Source organism: Felis catus, chromosome A2 (genome assembly GCF_018350175.1).
Source record: "Felis catus isolate Fca126 chromosome A2, F.catus_Fca126_mat1.0, whole genome shotgun sequence".
In the NCBI taxonomy this organism is placed as follows: domain Eukaryota; kingdom Metazoa; phylum Chordata; class Mammalia; order Carnivora; family Felidae; genus Felis; species Felis catus.
The window spans coordinates 24797343-24818908 of NC_058369.1; the positions used below are offsets into that span (position 1 = coordinate 24797343).

Consider the following 21566-nt stretch of genomic DNA (forward strand, 5'->3'; position numbering starts at 1 on the left):
GTACTCTGCGAATATTACTGTTAGATTATAAAATACATGGAGAAAATATTTGCAAATTACCTGATAAAGGGCTGTATCTAGACTATATCTTTTAAAACCCCCAAAATTCAGTAATAACTAATTTTTAAAATTTCTTTAAGTCTATTTTGAGAGAGAGTGTGAGCAGGGGAGGGGCAGAGAGAGAATCCCAAGCAGGTTCTGTGACATTAGCACAGAGCCTGACATGGGACTCAAACCTGTGAACCGTGAGATCATGACCTGAGCTGAAATTAAGAGTTGGACGCTCAACCGACTGAGCCACCCAGGTGCCCCAAGAGAAAATAATAATTTTAAGTGTTTCCTAGTAAGTTAGAGAAGTAAAACGAATTATTCAAGTGGTAAGGAAGTTATAAGACATCCTTGAGTAGGAAGTGGAAGACTGAATTAAAAACTGATTTTTTTTTAATTATTTTTTAATTTACATCCAAATTAGCATATAGTACAACAGTGATTTCAGGAGTAGATTCCTTAATGCCTCTTACCCATTTAGCCCATCCCTCCTCCCCCAGCCCATCCAGCAACCCTCTCTTTGTTCTCTATATTTAAGAGAAATGAACTCATTAAGTTTTCCATAGGGTTGTAAAGACACGTATACAAAACATTTTGTGAGTGATTTTAGGAATTTTCAAGGGTAATTTTGACTTGTACCTAAACTGAATAATTAGTAACTCGACTGAAATTTGAAACCACGTCTAGTTAAATCAGACTTAAACAGATGACAGAGTCTAAAATGATTGAGTGCCATGTTGAGAAAGTCTTGTAAGGAGGTAAAAAGGGACATTTGCTTCTTTTCCATTTTGATCTTCAAAATCATATTTCTAGAAATAGAATTGTTGAATTACTTACTTGAAGATAATGCTTCTTTTGAAGTGACTCTTTTAGGCTTAAGGAAATGTGATGGTTTTTATCTCTTTAAAACATGTAAGAATACATGAGATACTAAAATTTTTTCTTGTTGTATAAATATTTCCTTCCTTTAACTAAAGCAGTTTGTCAATTGCCATTGTTTCTGTTAAAAACAAAGGTAGAAAGTAGCATTATGAGATATATTGTGACTGTAGTAGTCTATCAAGCTGTTTTTTTAATTATGTCCTGCAGTTATTTCGTATAACAGTATGTTTGTTACTTAGCTGGTGCATTTCAGGACAGTTTGAGTAGTATATATTATTTTCTTTTTGTTAGAGTATCCTAAATTTTCATAAATTAAGAAGCAACAAATTTTTATGCTACTATTCTAATTTTTGTTTTTTTCTTAGAATTCAAGGACTTAACCTAGACACAATATGTTTATCTTATTGAAATGTCATCTACTGTGATAAGGCTGTAGCAGTAGAAATGGAAAAGAGGGATCTCTAGAGAGACATTATGATTCAATAGAGAAAGCCTCTGGTACTCATATCTTCCTGGCTCTTGGTCCAGAGGCAGTATTTCCTGTGTTCTGAAGCCATATGTAAAACAGTATTTTACATCTAACTTAAATGATCAGTAACTCCTTTCAAAGTCTAAATGAGACTATTAGGAAAAACTTTTAAAAATCTTATAATTATTTTAGAAAAAGAATTTTTTATTATAAAATTCCTTTTTTTACATTTAGTTACCTTACTGTGTTCTCTACTTCTGTATGTTACAAGTATGATTCTAGAAATTGGAATAGATCTATTTAATTGTATAACTCAAATTTTTTTCTTTAAAATTATTGTTCCTCTTAGAGATCAGTGCCTTTCTGCTTAAATCTATATAAGTTCTTGGCAAGATTTATAAATATAAAGTGGTTACAAAAAGAGAAGCGAACTTCAGCTAGTATTGATGACTCTTGTTTAGGACGCAGTACCACTGGAGCACTCTTTCAATGCTGTGAAACAAGAACAGCAGAGAAAATGGATCGAAGATTTGAACAAACAAATAGAGGATGATCGGCAAAGAAAAACAGAGGAAAAAATTACATCTTCAAAGGTAAGGTGGCAAATATATGTGGATATAAAGGTGAAAAAAATAATTTCAAAGTCTTTAATCATAAACATAAAAATATCCTGAAACTATTTGACAAGACTACACTATTCAAATTCTTACACAGTTGTTCTTCTGAAACTTTTATCGAATGCATTTAGTGTGATTTTGCATACTTAAAACTAACTTCTTAGGAATTTCCTAATTCTTTGAATTTCTCATATTCTTGAAGCTAGTTACTGAAATGTATATGGAATCAATAAAGAATGTAGTTTCATTAATTTTATTCTTACTCTGTTCTGTGGTAACTTTTAAAAATCGTGTTTGAGGGGCGCCTAGGTGGCTCAGTCGGCTAAGGATCCGACTCTTGATTTCGGCTCAGGTCATGATCTCATGGTTTGTGGGTTTGAGCCCTGCATCGTGCTGTGCACTGACAGTGTGGAACCAGCTTGGCATTCTCTCTCTCCCTCTCTCTGCACCCCCCCTCCCCCACAGAATAAACAAATATTAAAATTTTTTTTTAAAATTGTGTTTGTTGTATAGGACTTTATACATGTGAACAATTGGAAAAATTCTTAGTAATTCTTACTTATCATGATTAGGGTGAGGAACATGACAGATGGACAGTGCATTTTGGTTCATTAAAGAACTATCCTGCTTCTCAGTCTCAACTCTCCTCTCGGTCAACATACAACCAACCAGAGTACTTCTGTGTCTCTCCGGACACTCAGGAGCTGGCTGATATCAACAGTGTTTATACACCTATGAGTGGAAGCCAGGTTGAACCTTCAGAGGAGGAACATACAGCAAAACCTCTTAGAGATACGACTATGGCAAATAGTCAGAAAACGAAGTAAGTTTATTCTTCAGTATTGATTGATGTTTAAGAAAGTCTGTGCTTTATTAAAAGAGCTGTTGTTATATTTATAATATGTCTTAATTGATTTTAGGTTTGGTATTTTTGTTTAAAGTATAAATGAATAGTGGATATATCTGAAACAAAAGTGATTTAGCACCTTGTTAAACCCACCTTTTGGGGGTTTTGAATAGCTAAAGTGTCTGTCTTGCCAGTTTTCTCCGTTCTATGACTGCTCTCTTGGACCCAGCTCAGATTGAAGAACGTGACAGGCGACGACAAAAACAGTTAGAACATCAGGTATTGCACTGTAAAATATTGTTCTTTGCCTTAATAAATAATAGTCATAGCCAGCAGATACCTAAATAAATGGCAGTTAAAATTTCAGTGTAAATGTGTAGCACAGGCCCTGTCCAATCCTGTGATAAATCTAATTCTTACTTCAACTGGCATTATAGTAAAATTAAATTCATGCCAAGAACTAGACAGTATCATGTAGTACAGCCAGCCACCTGCCTGCCAGAAGAGGTCTTTAAAATGTAAGTTGCACATATGAAATGGCACTAAGTCTTAAGTTAATATTGGTTATTTTTTTTCATTGGTTTAGTTCTCCTGAATTCTGTTCAGGATAAGAATTAGTTCTTTGTAAGGGAATTATATAGGGCATTGAAGTAGAATTCTGATTGAGAAATCTAGCAGACAACGTAAGAAAGGAGACTAAGATTTAATTTCTCTCCTAATTTTAGTCTAACACTAAAGGGACTTAAAATTCTGAATAATTCTTTAAAATCACTGATACATGAAGAATTCAGTTTAATTAAAAATGTTACTCTTGGGGCGTGTGGATGGCTCAGTTGATTGAGCGTCTGACTTTGGCTCAGGTTATGATGTCAGGGTTTGTGAGTTTGAGTCCTGCGTCGGGCTCTGTGCTGACAGCTCAGAGCCTGGAGCCTGCTTCAGATTCTGTGTCTCCCTCGCTGTCTGCCCCTCCCCCACTTGTGCTCTTTCTCTCTCTCTCAAAAATAAGTATTACAAACTTTTTTAAATAATGGTACTCTTAGTTTAGTGAACAGATATTTATAGAGTATCTGTTGCTTACCAGGCATTATGCTAAGCACTAAGCACTCAGCTGTTTCTGGATTAGTTCTTCTAGCAGCCCTCCTGGGGTTAAAGAAAAAGCATATGTAGAACTTGACAGATGAGATGGGAGAAATAGATTGGGAATTTGACAATTTAACTTTACTTATATATATGTAATACTGTATTGTGTATCACCTGATACTGATAAGCTTATTTTAGGAATATAAACAAATGCTAAAAATGGATTTTTTAATTTGTAACAGTAATTTGTGTCATTTATGATTTATGACCAGAAAGCTATCACTGCTCAGGTAGAGGAGAAACGCAGGAAGAAACAGCTGGAAGAACAGCAAAGAAAGAAGGAAGAACAAGAAGAGGAGTGTCGCTTAGCACGGGAGCGAGAAGAAATGCAGAAGCAGTATGAAGAAGACATACTTAAGCAAAAACAAAAGGAAGTAAGTATTTATATATTAAAAAAATTTTTTTTATTGAAATACAGTTGACACACAATGGTAGTTTCAGCTATACAAAATAGTGATTCAGCAGTGCTGTATGTTATGTGTGTTTGTAGGTACCATCTGTCATCATACACACTATTAGAGTACCATTGACTATATTCCCTATGTTGTAGCTTTCATCTCCATGACTTATTCGTTACATAACTGGAACCCTGTACCTTCCACTCCTCTTCACCCGTTTACTGACTCCATCCTACTACCAGTTTGTGGGGCTGTTTTTGTGTTTGTGTGGGGTTTTTTGTTTTGCTTTTCATTTAATATTTTTTAGATTCCACATGTAAGTGACTTCATATGGTATTTGTCTTTCCCATCTGACTTATTTTGCTTAGTATAATACCCTCTAGGTCCATGCATGTTAGTGCAAATGTCAAGATCTCATTCTTTCTTATGGTCGAAAAATATAGAATATGTATACACCACATCTTCTTTATCCATTCATCTACCTATGGATACTTCGGTTGCTTCCATATTTGGGCTGTTGTAAATAATGCTGCAATAAACATAGGAGTGCATATCTCTCTTGTTTCCTCAGGCAGATACTCAGTAGTGGAATTATTGGATTGTATGGTAGTGCTATTTTTAGTTTTTTGAGGAAAGTTCATACTGTTCCGCAATGGCTGTACCGATTTCCATTCTCACCAACAGTGTATGAAAGTTCCCTTTTTTCTACATCCTCACCAACACTTGTTATTTCTTGTCTTTTTGATATTAACCAGTCTGAGCAATGTGAGATGGTATAATTATGGTTTTGATTTGCATTTCCCTGTCGTTGAGCATCTTTTCCTGTGTTTGTTGGTCATCTGTGTCTTTGGAAAAACCTCTATTTGAATCTTCTGCCCTTTTTTTAAAAAATCAAGTTATTTGAGGTTTAGGTTGTTGTTGTATAACTTCTGTATGTATTTTAACTCTTTTTCACATACATTGTTTATAGATAACCTTCGCATTCAGTAAGTTGCCTTTTGTGGATGGTCAGAAGTATTTTATTTTGATGTAATCCCAACAGTTTATTTTTACTTTTGTTTCTGTAGCTTGAGGAGACATATCTAGAAAATTGTTGCTAAGGCCAGTGTCCAAAAGGTTACTACCTATGTTTCTTTAAGGAGTTTTATGGTTTTAGGTCTTACAATTTAGATCTGTAATCCATTTTGAGTTTATTTTTGTGTATGGTGAAGGAAGTGGTCCAGTTTCATTCTTGTGCTTGTAACTGTCCAGTTTTCCCAGCACTATTTGTTGAAGTGACTTCTTTTTCCCATTGCATATTCTTGCCTCTGTTGTAGATTAGTTGACCATATTAAGCATGGTTTTATTCCTGGGCACTCTATCCTCTTTGATCTCTGTCTGTTTTGTGCCATTACTATCCTATTTTGATTACTAAAGCTTTGTAGTATATATACTTCAAATCTGAGATTGTGATACCTTTAGTTTTGTTCTTCTTTGTCAAATTACATTGGCTATTTGGGATCCTTTGTGGTTCCATACAAGTTTTAGGATTATTTGTTCTAGTTCTGGGAAAAATACTATTGGTGTTTTGATAGGGACTGCATTGAATCTGTAGATTGCTTTGGATAGAATGGACTTTTAGCAGTGTTAATTCTTCCAGCCCATGAACATGGTAATATTTACATTATAAATAATATTTTAGAGTAAAAAATTGATTTTTTTAAGCTTATTTATTTTGACAAAGAAAGCATGTTTGAGTGGGGGAGGGGCAGAAAGAAGGGGAGAGAGAAGCCCAAGCAGGCTCCATAAGCAGCGCCGAGCCTGATGTAGGGCTTGATCTCACAATGGTAAGATCATGACCTGAACCAAAATCAGGAGTCTGATGCTTAACTAACTGAGCCACCCAGGTACCCCAGTAAGAGTCTTTTCAAAAAGAGTAGATCTCTGGTTGGCTAGGAAAACATCTCTGTTAAGTGGCACAGATAGCCTAGGTATGGTTGTGTCAAGTACCATGTCATACAGTGACATTTGATTGCCAAGGATTTGGGAGGTTTGGAGAAGAGCCTTAGAGCCTTTTCTCTGGAGCTGGGAGATGGGTCTAAGAGCCTGCATTTTCTTGATTTTTCCCATTTGCAGCCTTCACTCCACACTTAGCTGATGAAACAGCATATGGTCGGGGTTCTAATTTGATTATGTTGAATAGGCTGAGCTAACTACTCCTATGAAATAACTGTATACATGAAAAAAAATCTAAGTATCGTGTGCTTGAATTGCAAGAAGTGGCCATAAACCTTATAGGTTTTTTTTGTTTTTATTTAAAAAAATTTTTTTAATGTTTATTTAGTATTGAGAGAGAGAGAGAGGGGGACAGCACAAGCAGAGGAGGGCAGAGAGAGAGAGAGGGAGACAGAATCCAAAGCAGGCTCTAGGCTCCGAGCTGACAGCACAGAGCCTGCCTGATGCGGGGCTCAAACTCACAAACTGTGAGATCATGACCTGAGCCAGAGTCGCTTAACTGACTAAGCCCCCCAGGTGCCCCGTATAAACCTTGTGTCCTACATCTTAATCTATTTTTACTCTCAATGGAATTCTGATGGAATTGACCATTGGTTTTAGAAGCTTTCAAAACTTTATTATAAATTTGAGTGGGTAAAAGGGTTCTTAAATTTGTGATCTAATACAGATAAAAAGATATTAAATACAGAGAAAAGATACTAAAATGTGAGCTTCAAAAGGGAAGGAACTTTGCCCAGACTGTTCTCCCAATATCTTGAATAGTGTCTGACACATAGTAGCTTATCTACTCAGAAATGTCAAGTCTGTACGTGTTTGATAATTGTATTTAATACCTTTGTGCACCTCAATAGGAAATCATGGCTCTCAAGACAAATGAGCTATTCCAGACAATGCAAAGAGCACAAGAGCTAGCACAGAGACTGAAACAGGAACAGAGAATCCGAGAATTGGCTCAAAAGGGACATGACACTTCTGGATTGATTAAAAATCTTGGCGGTAAGCGCTTCACTAGTATTTTACTTATGGGGTGCCTGGGTGTCTCAGTCGGTTGAGAGTCCATCCAACTCTTGATCTTGGTTTACTTCATGACTCACATTTCATGGAATTGAACCCTGCGCTGGGCTCGGTATTCTTTCTCTCTCTCTCTCTCTGCCTCTCCCCTGCTCATGCACCACGCTCTCTCTAAATAAATAAACTTAAAAATAATAAAATAATTAAAAAGAATTTTACTTATAGTATCTTTTGAAGATGCTTTTAAGTAATTTCTTATTTTTAGTGCCTTTAACACCCCTATTAACTAAATGTTTTTTAAGGAATTTCAGACTTTGAGCTATTGGAACTCTATAATGCTTATTTTATTTGAGAAATCACCTTAAGAGTATACTAAATGTTACATTTTCTAGTAATCTTAAATTCTCTTTATGTTTTGCTCACAGTAGGGAAAATGTTTGCTTTTTTACCCAGTTTTTGGAGGAATATATTAAGTGATCTCCCTAAAATTCAATAACAGATTAAAATGCAGGTAATTTTTTGTAAGAAACTTTAGGAGAGCCCTTTTAAATTTGTATTGCAGTGTTCACACTTCCTGATTACACCAAACGTCTTCTTTGTATTTAGTTGCCGCTGTACATAATTTCTGTTAACATTTCTGAAGTGTCATTATGTTGGATAACATATTTCTCTTGTCAGTTAATACAAGTGGAATATAATGAATCTACTAACAACATTTCAAATTTAGGACATGGCTTGGATGACGTCAGTGATAAAATGAATATATGTATCAATTCTACAACCTCTCCCAAAAAGGACACTGCTGTGCAAACAGGTATTTGTTTAAAAGTTGTGATTTGGTTTAAGATTTACTTAAAATTAACATCACAGTTAGAATTAAGCTCAATTTAAAATAGAGCTCAGTTAAAAAATGAAAGGAATTCAAGGTTTTCAGTAAGAATAAGAAAATAAAAGGATCTCTTGGCTTTTCATTTCTTTGTAACAGCTTTATTGAGATATAACTCAGATAACATAAAATTACCTCTTTTAAAGAATACAATGCAATGTGTCTTTTCTAGAGTACAATTAGAGTATATTTAGAGTTGTGCAACCATCTCCACAATTTTAGAACACTTTTATAACTCCAGAAAGAACCTCTGTATTCATCAGCAGCTTTTGTCCACTTCCTCCCTCCTCTCTAGTCATAGGCAACCACTAATCTACTTTCTGTTACTCTAGATTTGTCTGTCCTAGACATTTCATATAATTGGAATCATACCATATGTGGTGTTTTGTGTCTGGATTATTTCTTTGCATAATGTTTTAAGGTTCAGCATGTTATAGCGTGTACTTCATTCTTTTTTATCATTGAATAATATCCCATTTTGTGCATATACCACATTTTGTTTATTCCTTCATCAGTTGATGGACTTTTTGGTTAATTACACTTTTTAATTACAGATATGCTATGAACACTCATGCAGAAACTGTATTTTCAGGTTTCCTGGGAGAAAAGAGTAACATTGCTGAGTCATATATAACCAACTTTATGTTTAGCATTTGAGGAACTACAAAACCATTTTCCAAACAACTGTATCATTTTATATTTCCATCAGCAGTGTATGAGGGTTTCAGTTTTTCTGCATGTTCCCCTGCACTTATTCTCATGGTAGTGAAGTGGTATGTCATTGTGGTTTTGATCTGCATTTACCCAGTGACTAATGATGTTGAACATCTTTTTTATGTGTTCATTTTAAATTTTAAAAAGTTGATAAGGTAATATCCATGTTGGATATTATTATCATAGATCTCCATGCTTACTGTGAATCCTTTCCCCTTTATTTATCTTTCTAGGAAAATTTTTTTTTATATAATTGTTTTAATGTTTAATTTTGAGAGAGAGAGAGTGTGTGCACGGGAGCGTGCGCGGGGGAGGGGCAGAGAGAGAGGGAGACACAGAATCCAAAGCAGGTTCTGGGGTCTGAGCTGCCAGCACAGAACCCGACATGGGGCTCGAACTCACTAACTGTGAGATCATGACCTGAGCCGAAGTCAGACACTTAAGCGAGTGAGCCACCCAGGCGTCCCTCTTCCTGGGAATTTTTTATGAACTTGCAGGAAACCCCTTTATCTTTTCACCTTTTTAAATTGAGATATAGTTGACATACAACATTTTTTCAGTTGTACAATAGTGATTCTATATTTGTATATGTTGAAAAATGATCACAGTAAATCTAATTAGCAGTTTCACCATCGATTACAGAATTTTTTCTTGTGATGAGAACTTTTAAGATTTACTCGCAACTTTCAAATATAGAATTATTTTGAACTATAGTCACTGTGTTGTACATTACATCCCAAGACATATAACTGGAGTTTGTACCTTTTGACCGTTCACCCATTTTGCCCTTCCTTTTACACCAACTGCTGCTCTTGGCAACAGTATCTGTACCTATGAGCTTCTGGATATATATATATATATATATATATATATTTTTTTTTTTTTTTTTTTTTTGACTATGCATGTTTTTTTAAGATTCCACATAGAATAAGATCATTATGGTATTTGTCTTTCTCTTTTTTCACTTAGCATAATACTCTCAGGGTCCATCCGTGTTGTCACAAATGGCAAGATTTCATTTGTTTTTATGGCCTGATAATATTCTTGTGTGTGTGTGTGTGTGTACACACACTACATTTTCTTTATATTTGTCCGACACTTAATGTTGCTTCCGTGTCTTCACTATAGTAAATAATGCTGCAGTGAACATGGGAGTGTATGTATCTTTTTGAGTTAGTGTTTTTGTTTCTGTCAGTTAAATACCCTGAAGTAGAATTGCTGGATCATGTGGTAGTTCTACTTTTAATTTTTTGAGAAACCTTTGTACTGTTTTCCATAGTAGAAATGTACCAATTTATAATTCTCACTAACAGTGCATGAAAATTCCCTTTTTTCCGCATCCTTGCCAACTCTGGTCATTTCTTGTCTTTTTGGTACTCCCATTCTGATTGGTTAAAGGCCATGTCTCACTGTGTTTTTTATTTCCTGATGGTCAGTGGTGTTGAGTATCTTTTCATGTAGCTGTTGGCCATCAGTAGGTTGTCTTTGGAAAATCATTCAGTTCTTCTGCCCATTATTTATTTATTTGTTATTGTTTCATTAAAAAAAATGTTAATGTTTATTCTTGAGAGAGAGACAGAGACAGAGTGTGAGTGGGGGAGGGTCAGAGAGAGAGGGAGACACAGAATCTGAAGCAGGCTCCAGGCTCTGAGCTGTCAGCACAGAGCCTGACGCGGGGCTCAAACTCACAAACTGTGAGATCATGACCTGAGCCGAAGTCAGACGCCTAACCGACTGAGCCCTCCCAGGTGCCCCTGTCCATTTTAAATCAGATTATGTTTTTGCTTTTGCTATTGCATTGTATGAGTTCTTTGTATTTTGGATATTAACCTCTTATCAGATACATTGTTTGCAAATATTTTCTTCCTTCAGTAGGTTGCCTGTTCAGTTTTTTGATGGTTTCTTTTGCCCTTTGCTATGAAGAATGTTTTTAGTTTGATGTAGTCTCGTTTACTTTTACTTTTGTTGCCTTTGCTTTTGGACTCAGATTCAAAATATCATCGCCAAGACCAGTGTCAAGGAGTTTAATGCCTGTGTTTTTATTTTTAGGAGTTTTATAGTTTTAGGTCATACATTCAAGTTTTTAATCCATTTTGAGTTAATTTTGGTGTATAGTGTAAGATAGTGGTCTGGTTTCATTATTTTGCAATTGACTGTCCAGTTTTCCCAGCACTATTCATTGAAGAGACTGTCCTTTCCCTATTATGGATTTTTTGGCTCCTTTGTTGTCAATTAAATGACTGTATAAGCATGGGTTTATTTCTGGGCGCCCAGTTCTTTTGATCTGTATCTGTTTTTATGTCAGTACCTTACTCTTATGATGACTATAGCTTTGTAATATAATTTGAAATCAGGTGGTGTAATGCCTCCACCGTATTCTTTTTCAAGCTTACTTTGGCTATTTGGGGTGCTTTTGTAGTTCCATAGAAATTTCGGCATTGTTTATTTCTGTGAAACATGCCATTGGAATTTTGATAGGGATTGCACTGAATTTGCAGATTGCTTTGGACAGTACAGACATTTTAAGAATGTTATTAATTCTTCCAGTGAGTATGGAATATCTTTTCCATTTGTGTATTCTTCTTCAGTTTCTTTTAGTAACATCTTAGAGTTTTCAGTGTGCAGGTCTTTCACCTCCTTGGTTGAATTTATTCCTAGGTATTTATTTTTGATGCAATTGCAATGGGATTGGTTTCTTAATTTCTCTAATAGTATTAGTGTATAGAAATGCAACACATTTTTGTATATTAATTTTATGTCCTGCACCTTACAGAATTTGTATTTTTCTGACAGATTTTGGTAGAGTCTTTAGGATTTTCTGTGTATAATATGTCATCTGCAAATAGTGACAGTTTTACTTCTTCCTTTCCAGTTTGGATGCCTTTTATTTTGTTTTTCTTGCCTAATTGCAGTGACTTGGATTTCCAGTACTATGTTGAATAACAGTGGGGAGAGTAGACATCCTTATCTTGTTCTTTATCTTAGAAAAAACTTTCACCTTTTCACTGCTGAGTGTGATGTTAGCTGTTTACTTGACATATATGGCCTTATTATGTTGAAGTGTATTCCCTCTATACTCTCTGTATAAGAGTTTTTATCATAAATGGATGTTGAGTTTTGCTTTTTCTGCATCCATTGATATGATCTTTATCTTTCATTTTGTTAATAAGTTGTATCTCATTGATTTATTTGCAGATGTTGGAACATCCTTGCATCCCTGGAATAAATTCTACTTGATCATGGTGTATGATCTTTTTAATGTATTGTTGAATTCTGTATGCTGATATTTTGTTGAGTTTTTTGCATCTATATTTGTCACGGGTATTGGCCTGTACTTTTCTTGTGGCATTCTTCTCTGATTTTAGTATTGGGGCAATGCTGGTCCCATAAAATGAGTTTGGAAGTGTTCCCTCTTCTGTTTTTTGGAGTAGTTTGAGATTGGTTATTAATTCTTTGAATGCAGGGTAGAATTCACTAGTGATTCCATCTGGTCCTGGACTTTTGTTTATAGGGAGGTTCTTTTTTTTTTTTAATTTTTTTATTTTTATTTTATTTTATTACTGATTCTCCTTACTAGTAATAGGTCTGTTCACATTTTCTATTTCTGCATCATTTAGTCTCGATAGGTTGTATGTTTCTAGGAATTTATCCATTTGTTCTAGGTTGTCAAATTTGTTGGTGTGTAGTTGTTCATAGTAGTCTTATGATCCTTTGTATTTCTGTGGTGTCAGTTGTAATGTCTCCTCTTTCCTTCTGATTTTTGAATCCTCATTTTTCTTGATGATTCTAGCAAAAGTTTGTCAGTTTTGTTTATCTTTTCCAAAAATCAGCTCTTAGTTTCACTGATACTGTCTATTGTTTTTATAGTCTCCACTTCCTTTTTTTCCCCCTCTGATCTTTGTTATTTCCTTCCTTGTACTGAATTTGGTTGGTCTTTTTTTTCCTTGAGATTTAAAGTTATGTTGCTTATTTTTCTTGTTTCTTGATGTAGGCATTTATCACGATGAACTTCACTTCCCTCTTAGAACTGCTTTTACTGCATCCTATAAGTTTTGATGTTGTATTTCCATTTTAATTTGTCTCGACATTTTTTTATTTCTCTTTTGATGTTTGGACTCCTTGATTTAATCTCCACACATAATTATGAATTTTCCAGTTTTCTTCATGTAATTATTAATTTCTCGTTTCATATCATTGTGGTTGGGAAAACTGTGTGTAGATATTAATTGAAATTTCATGAATTTATTTTATTAAGACTTGTCTTGTGGCCTAACATGATCTAGCCTGGAGAATGTTCCATGTGTACTTGTGAAGAATGTGTTTTCTGTTGCTTTTTTTTTTTTTTTTTAATTTTTTTTTTCAACGTTTATTTTTGGGACAGAGAGAGACAAAGCATGAACGGGTGAGGGGCAGAGAGAGAGGGAGACACAGAATCGGAAACAGGCTCCAGGCTCTGAGCCATCAGCCCAGAGCCCGACGCGGGGCTCGAACTCACGGACCGCGAGATCGTGACCTGGCTGAAGTCGGACGCTTAACCGACTGCGCCACCCAGGCGCCCCTTCTGTTGCTTTTAGATTGAATGTTCTGAATATATGTGTGAAGTTCATCTGGTCTAACATTTAAGGCCTTTGTTTTTTTACTTTCTGTTTGGACGATCTATTCACTGATGTATGTGGGGTTTTAAAGTTTCCTGTTGTTGTACTGCTGTTTATGCCTGTTAATACTTGCTTTATATATATACATGTATTTAGGTGCTCACGTGTTGAGTGTATAAATATTTACAAATGTTACATTCTCTTGTGGATTGACCTCTTTATCAGTATGTAATGCCCTTCTTTGTCTCTTTATTGTAGTCTTTGTTTTAAAGTCCATTTTGTTTGATATAAGTGTGGCTACCTTCAATTTCTTTTATTGTCCATTTGCATGGAACATCTTTTCTCATCCCTTATTTTCAATCTGTATGTGTCCTTCTGAAGGGAGTCTCTTTATAGGCAGCATTTAGATAGGTCTTATTTATTTATTTTTTTTTATCCATTCACCCATTCCATGTCTTTTGATTTGGAAAATTCAGTACATTTACATTGAAAGGAATTATTGGCAGGTGTATATATATTGCCATTTTTTTCATTGTTTTCTAGTTCCTTTCTGCTTCTCTTCCTTTGTTTTGATGACTTTAATGGTATTAGATTCTTTTCTTGATCTTTTGTGACTCTGTCCTTTGTGTATCTACTGTAGGTTTTTACTTTGTGGTTAACATTAGGTTTACATACAGTGTAACTTAGAACAGTGTGTTTTAAGTTGGTAACAATTTAAGTTTTAACATATTCTAAAGCTCTACGTTTTTACCCCCCTCCCTCATATTTTGCTTCTGGTGGCACATTTTGCATCTTTTTATCTTTTGTATCCCTAACTAGTTATTCCAGTTATGGTGATTTTTATTACTTCAGTGTTTTAAAAATTTTTTTTTTATGTTTATTCATTTTTGAGAGCGAGTGTGAGCAGGGATGGGGCAGAGAGAGGAGACACAGAATCTGCAGCAGGCTCCAGGCTCCGAGCTGTCAGCACAGAGTCCAACGTGGGGCCTGAACTCATGAACCGTGAGATCATGACCTCAGCCGAAGTTGGATGCTTAGCCTACTGAGCCACCCAGGTGCTCCTATTGTTTCAGGGTTTCAACCTTTAGACTGGTCTTATAAATGATTAAGCTACTACTTTTATTTTGTATTAATGTTTACTAGTGAGATTTTTAGTTTTCCATTTGTTGTTGATTAGTGTTTGTTTTACATTCCTTTTAAGTCTGGTTTAGTGGTGATGAACTCTTAATGTTTTGCTTGTCTAGAAAGTAAATTCTTTAATTCTGAATGATAACTTTGCCACGTACATTATTCCTGGTTGGAAGTTTTTTCTTTTGGCACTTTGAATATATTGAGTCACTGCCTTCTAGCCTACAGAATTTCTGCTGAAAAATTTCATGTAGTCTTTAGGAGGATTCCTTGTATGTAACAAGTTGTTTTCTCACCATTTTTAAGATTTGCTCCTTGTCTTAAAGTTTTAACATTTTAATTATAATGTATCTTTGTGATGGTTTCTTTGTTTTTATCTAATTTTGAATTCTCTGGGCTTCCTGTATCTGTATATCTATTTCTTCTCCAGGTTAGGAGATGTTTTTTTCTCCTAGAAGTTTTCTGCCCCTTTCTCTTCTTCCAGGATTCCATCATATAATGTGAATATTAGTCTGTTTGATGTTGTCCCATAAGTTCCTTGAGCTATCTTCACTTTTATTTGTTTTTGAGTTCACTGATCCTTTTTTCTGCTTCATCTTGTCTGCTGTACCCTTCTAGTGTATGTTTCAGTACAGTTATTCTGTTCCTCAGCTCTGTGACTTCTGTTTGGTACTTTGATACTTACATTTATTTTCTTTTTGAAGTTTTCCTTGCTTATCCATTCTTTTGAGTTCTGTGAGCATCTTTATCATTACTTTGAACTCTGTCAGGTAAATTACTTCTATTTTTTTTTTTTAAGTTTGTTTATTTTGAGGGGCACCTGGGTGGCTCATTAAGTTGGGCATCCTACTTTGGCTCAGGTCATGAACACAGGTCTGTGCTGGCAGCTCAGAGCCTGGAGCCTGCTTCAGATTCAGTCTCCAGCTCTCTCTGACCCTCTCCCGCTCGTGCTCTGTCTCTCTCTTGCTCTCAAAATATAAACTTAAAAAAATTTTTTTTAAGTTTATATTTTGAGAGAGAGAACCCGTGGGGGAGGGGCAGAGAGAGGGGACAGAGGATATGAAGCAGGCTCTTTGCTGAAAGCAGTGAGTTTGAGCCCTGTGTCAGGCTCTGTGCTGACAGCTCGGAGCCTGGAGCCTGCTTCAAATTCTCTGTCTCCCTCTCTCACTGCCCCTAGCCTGTTCATGCTCTCTCTCTCAAAAATAAACATTAAAAAAAAAAAGGGGGGGGGGAGGGGGGATTGAGTGTGCCAAGACCGGGTCAGTGCCCTAGAGGGGAATATCTCAGTCAGCACCTAGATTCAGGCTGAGTGGAAGCCAGACCTTCAGGCATCAGCTTTTAACGTATAAAAGCATATACAGGGGCGCCTGGGTGGCGCGGTCGGTTAAGCGTCCGACTTCAGCCAGGTCATGATCTCGTGGTCCGGGAGTTCGAGCCCCGCGTCGGGCTCTGGGCTGATGGCTCAGAGCCTGGAGCCTGTTTCCGATTCTGTCTCCCCCTCTCTCTCTGCCCCTCCCCCGTTCATGCTCTGTCTCTCTCTGTCCCAAAAATAAATAAACGTTGGAAAAAAAAAAAATTTAAAAGCATATACAGTCCCAACAGGATCACAAGCAGAAGCACACCTGGCCTCCAGAGCCAGGTGATCAAGGGGCACCCTGCACATAGCAGCTGCAGAAACCAGGGCACAAAACATAAAATCCCGGGCAACAGACATGTATAAGGAGATATTGGGACCGTGGAACAGGACAGAGGAAGAACGTGAAGATGACACCTGCTGGTTGGAGTGAGGTAGACAGGAGTGGATGGAGGAAGGTCTCTAAAGATAGCATCTGCCAGGGGTGCAGGGGATACCTAGAGTTTTAAATGAAGGTAGTACTTCCCAGCCTTAGTTCCCTGGAACAGTATCCCAGCAGGTCCCCAGATGTGTGTTGTTAGATGCCTGCCCCTCACTTTATGTGAAAGAGGCTAATCTACTTATATTACACTCTGGGCACTATTGGCTACCTCTGCACTGGGCCCTTGGTCAAGTGAGTCTACACAACAACCCTTTAAAAGCCATTTCTTCCCTCCACTATAGCTTGGTGGGTCTCATGGGCTTGAGCCTGTTGGCTTTCAAAGCAAGGTGTTTTGGGGGCTCATTTCTCAAGTGCAGGTCTTAAAAGTTGGAGTGCCTGATGTAGGGTTCAAACCCATCGCACCTTAGGGAGCCGCTCTGGGTTACTAACTTACCTACTTAAGCCACTTGCTTACTTAAAATTATTCTGCTTATGAGCTCTTGGTATTTTTTGATACTTCACTCTTAAGCTTGAAGAATCTGGTTCAGTCCCATCCCTAGGTCCAGATAAATTACTAAGTTATATAAATCCTACACATTAAGGGAAAGTGAAAATAAGTTTTTAAAATAATGAAACTATGTGACTTTTCACTGAGCAACTCTAAATAAGGGAATTCAATCAGTCAGAGTCCCAAAATAGAATAATTCAAAATGGTTTATGTAGGAAGGGAGTATTTCTAAAGGACAGTCAGAGATTCAAAGGAGAATTGGAGGTAGTGCATATATCAGATTTATGGGAACCAGAGAGGGTGCATGACTCTTGTGCTAGGTAGTAACTAAACTGATTACCGGAACCTAGAAGACAGAAGTTGTGTCCGAGGGAACTTTGAGGGGAATGATGAACTATGGTAAAGGGACAGAGTCAGCCTCAGGTCAACCAAGAGAATGAGCCAGTGGAGTAAATATCCTGATTTCATTCTGTTCCCTCCCTTTACTCTGCTTGTGAACTCTGTTGACTGAAGCCAGAGGATCAGGAACCCATTAATACAGTTCATACCAGTCAGCTTGCCAGGGTAGAAAAAGGTGTTAAGTGGGTACAGAGTGGCAAAAGAAGATACCCACTATGAGAGTGATGCAGGCTGGGCAGCCTTACTATGGATTGGTCCTAAAGCATGTCCAGCCTGGAATAACACACCTAGTAAGTGTGCAAAATAAGAGAGCAATAGCTAGAGTTAATTTTTTTTAATGTGAACACAAACCTTTTTTCATGACCTAATTATGTATTTAAAATTTTAATCTTGAGTGAAAGAAAACCTTTTAAAAGATTGTTCAACTGGTCCCATAGCTGTTACAGCTGAACACATCACTAAACATGTAAGTTGTAAAATTTCAGATGTTTTTTTGAGTGAACTGTTCCTGACATTGTGTGTCATTCAGGGATGATCTGCAGGCCAAGTATAATGGTATATGAGATCTATAGATCTAAATACACAAAATGCAATGTGACTTTTATCAGTAGCAACATTTCCCTAAAAATTTGGTTCCAAGGAGGGAGGTATAAAAGAAATTTTCCCAGCACTTTTAGGGTGAAGACAGAAGGACATTTTCCAGATCCTGTATATTTTTGTATGTTGTTAATTTCAAAATAAGTTACCAGAAAAACTTAACATCTCAGAAGAAATTTTTTACATTGCTTTTGTGGCACTTTTGTCAGTTACTGTTATAGGGAAAATTAAATTAAGAGTTTTGCTCAGAAATACACTTAGATGTAGAAGATGATATTACATACGGCTTCTGTATATTCTAAATGAAAACCAGGACAGTCCTGTGAAAAGTTTTGTTTAAAAAATGGTCTATATTATGTGATGCTAAGAATGAATCAGCTTAAGTTTCGATCCATGCTGTGGCATGGGTGACCAAGGAATTATGCTGAGTAAATAAGCTGAGCATAGGGTTGGGGAGGAGTGCACAGACACACAAATATTACATAGTTCCACTTATGTGAGGAATCTTGGGTGGGGTGGACACATTCATAGAGATGGAAAATAGAGGTTGCTGGGGGTTGAGAGTGGAGTGTGGAGTTACTGCTTAGTGTATACAGGGTATGTTTGGGGTAATGAAAGGGTCTGAAATTGTGCAGCCCTGTGGGTATGCTTGCTGCAGTGAATGGTACACTTAAAAATGGTTGAATGGAAGATTTGGAGAAATTGGAACACTTGTGCACAGTTGGTGGTAATGTAAAATACTATGTAGTCACTATAGAAAACATAAAGAATTTCCTCAAATAATTCAAAATACAATTGCCATATGATTCAGCAGTTCCCCTTCGGGGTATATACCCTGAAGTCTTGAAGAGCTATTTGGACACCAGTGTTACTGCAACATTAGTCATGATAACTAAAAGGTGGAAGTAATCCAGATGTCCCTTAACAGATAAAGTGTGGCATTTAGACACCTCTGATGGTATATATTATTCAGCCTTAAAAAATGAGGAATTATGACACATGTACAGCTTGGATGAACTTCGAGAACATTATCCTAATACGAAACCAGCCTGTCCCAAAAAGACAAATACTGTAGGATCCTACTGACATGAAGTACTTAAGAGTAGTCAAATTTATAGAAACAAAGTAGAATGGTGGTAGCCAGGAGCTTCAGGCAGGGAGGGAGGAATGGGGAGTAGTTTAATGGGTATAGAATTTGTTTTGAAAAAACAACAAAAAACCCTGTGTAATACCTTTGAGAAAAAAACCTAAATTTTGTGTTACAACAATTAAAATTAAGCCTTTGAAGTTTTTCTTTTTAGATGACTTAAATACAGGAATGTTCACCAATGCAGAATCATGCTGTGGATCAGTAATAGAGAGGGAAATTATAAATTGTTCATCCCCTGAGATTCCTGCAGAATTTAGTGAACAACTTCACACTAAGAAAGACAAACAGGAACTAACAAATCAGGATAAAGGAGCCAACTTAGAAAAAGAAAACAGTTGGTATAATGATCAGTGGAATGAATTCACAAGGACAGAGAAAACAAAACCAGTGAAGAAAGGTCCTAAAAGGCCCGACTGGAATATAAATAAGCCACTCAAAAGGTATATTCCAGCATCAGAAAAGTACCCTAAACAGCTTCAAAAGCAGAGAGAAGAAAAAAAAGTAAGAAGGCAGATGGAACTGCTTAATTTGGTAGAAAGAAACAGTCCTGGACACCTCTCTCAAAATAGAGGGCCTTCACCAGTTCTTCCTTCATCTCAAGAAACTGAGCCAAGGTTCAGGTGGCATCTAATCAAAAAGGTAAAACTCCTCTGTCTTAAAATATATTTTGAAGTATGTATTGATGTTTCTAGATTGAAAACCAGATTCCCCACATGCATGTTTTGACAAGGCTGTTCTGTATCTGAACAAGAGTTTAAGAAATGTGCTTTAGTTTATAAAGGATTGTTAAACTATGGCAAATCCATCAAGTTTTATAGGAACATAGCCATGTTCATTCCTTTATGAATTGTCTGTGGGTGGCTTAGAGTGGTTGCAAGAGACCACATGGCCCACAAAGCTAAAAGTGTTTACTGTCTGGCCCTTTACATAAAAACTTGACACTTAAACCCTGTCTAGATTAATGCTGTTCATTATTCCATTATTCAAATAGCTACTCAGAATTCTTGTTTATAGTCCATATTGACAGAGGGTAATTTTACAAGGTCACGTATTACGGTATTGGTTCCCTGTGACTGGAAAAATACAAAATCTCTATCCCATCATCCAGTATCTGTTATTCAAATATTATCCTCAGATTATTTCCACAAGTAATCATCAGAAGTATTTGTGGGTATATAAGGCAAATACTGTTACTCCTTTCTGCATTTATCTATCTTTTAGGAAGAAGATCCTCTGAAAATTAATTCTTTCAGCAAGGAAAGGTATGTTACGGACTGGATGGATTCCACAGCTACTTAGTGCTGTGTATATGTGGTAAAGAAATACACAATATTTGCTGAGAATACAGTTGAGATGAAAACATGAGCATGTATGAAGTCAGTAACTGGAGGTCAGACTTCCACGTGAGGCATAAGAGGTTTAAGGGATATGTGGCTGGCATTTTACCTAAAATTTGAAGGCCCAATTTGGACTGGGCCTAATAAACATCCTGGGTGGGAACGTAGGTAAGGTATTGTTGTCTGCAAACTTAACTGGAAATTCCAACTATTTTAGCTATGTCAACAGTGGAATAGACATTGTACTTGGATGAAAAAATGACTAGTAGGGATAATGAAAAGTTCAGTTAAGCAGTAGGAGATTTAGATTGTTAGGAATTTGGTTCTATGCCTTTGAACCAGATGGTTTAGAGTTCTGTCAGAATGTGGCTCTAATGAGTTTAGTTCAAATGGTAAGTATATTATTTTATGCTAAATTATCTCAGGAGAAACATCAGGCTTACGTTAACCCAGCTAATGTTGATCACCCTTTTTTCCTCTATGTTGTATATATCCTTGCCAAGTAAAAACTCATCCTATTCTGTTGCTATTTAGGGAAAGTATCCTAGAACTCACTTCTGTACATAGTGTTCCTAAAGGTTTTACATTTAGGATAAATTGAAATGTGATTGAAGAGCAGATATACTTACTCTAAAATGCATAATTTTGCATTAAATCTTCTTAGTCTTTATTGTGCTTTTTTGAAAAACACAGGTCTCCATCACCACCACCAGTTCCAGTGGTGAAAAACAGAACACAACAGACTCAGACACTAAACAGTAATTATGAAAGAGAGAATCTGATCTTAGAAGGCAGTCAAACAGAAACATCACCTGGGGTTTCTGAACCATCCCATTTTATCCCCTATGTCCGAACCAGTGAGATCTATTACCTTGATCCAGATGCACCACTGTCTAGGCCTTTAACCCAGGATCTTCAGTACCAAAATCCACATGGTAAGTAAATTCAAAATCCAAATTAATATTCTTGCCCTTAGCCAGGAGAGGTGTAATTTCCATTTTGGGGTGCATAACTAAATTTTTAATTGAATATGTAAGTTTATTAATGAATCCTTAGACTACTCTAAGATA

The 21566-nt window shown here is 36.4% G+C and overlaps 1 protein-coding gene across 13 annotated transcripts in view; it reads left to right on the forward strand.

Moving 5' to 3' along the window:
- The window catches only part of CCDC66 (coiled-coil domain containing 66), a 51279-nt gene that overhangs the window by 26306 nt on the left and 3407 nt on the right, over positions 1-21566 (forward strand). For 11 of the 13 annotated variants that reach the window (XM_019823139.2, XM_019823149.2, XM_006928872.3 and 8 more), the window contains 9 exons: positions 1861-1992; positions 2589-2839; positions 3058-3142; positions 4216-4377; positions 7248-7392; positions 8135-8221; positions 19311-19798; positions 20381-20421; positions 21190-21431. In XM_019823139.2, the coding sequence (XP_019678698.2) occupies positions 1861-1992; positions 2589-2839; positions 3058-3142; positions 4216-4377; positions 7248-7392; positions 8135-8221; positions 19311-19798; positions 20381-20421; positions 21190-21431 (1633 nt within the window). Of the gene's footprint in view, positions 1-1860; positions 1993-2588; positions 2840-3057; positions 3143-4215; positions 4378-7247; positions 7393-8134; positions 8222-19310; positions 19799-20380; positions 20422-21189; positions 21432-21566 lie in introns of those variants that run through there. The other 2 variants (XM_019823123.2, XM_045051703.1) reach the window with 2 other exon arrangements.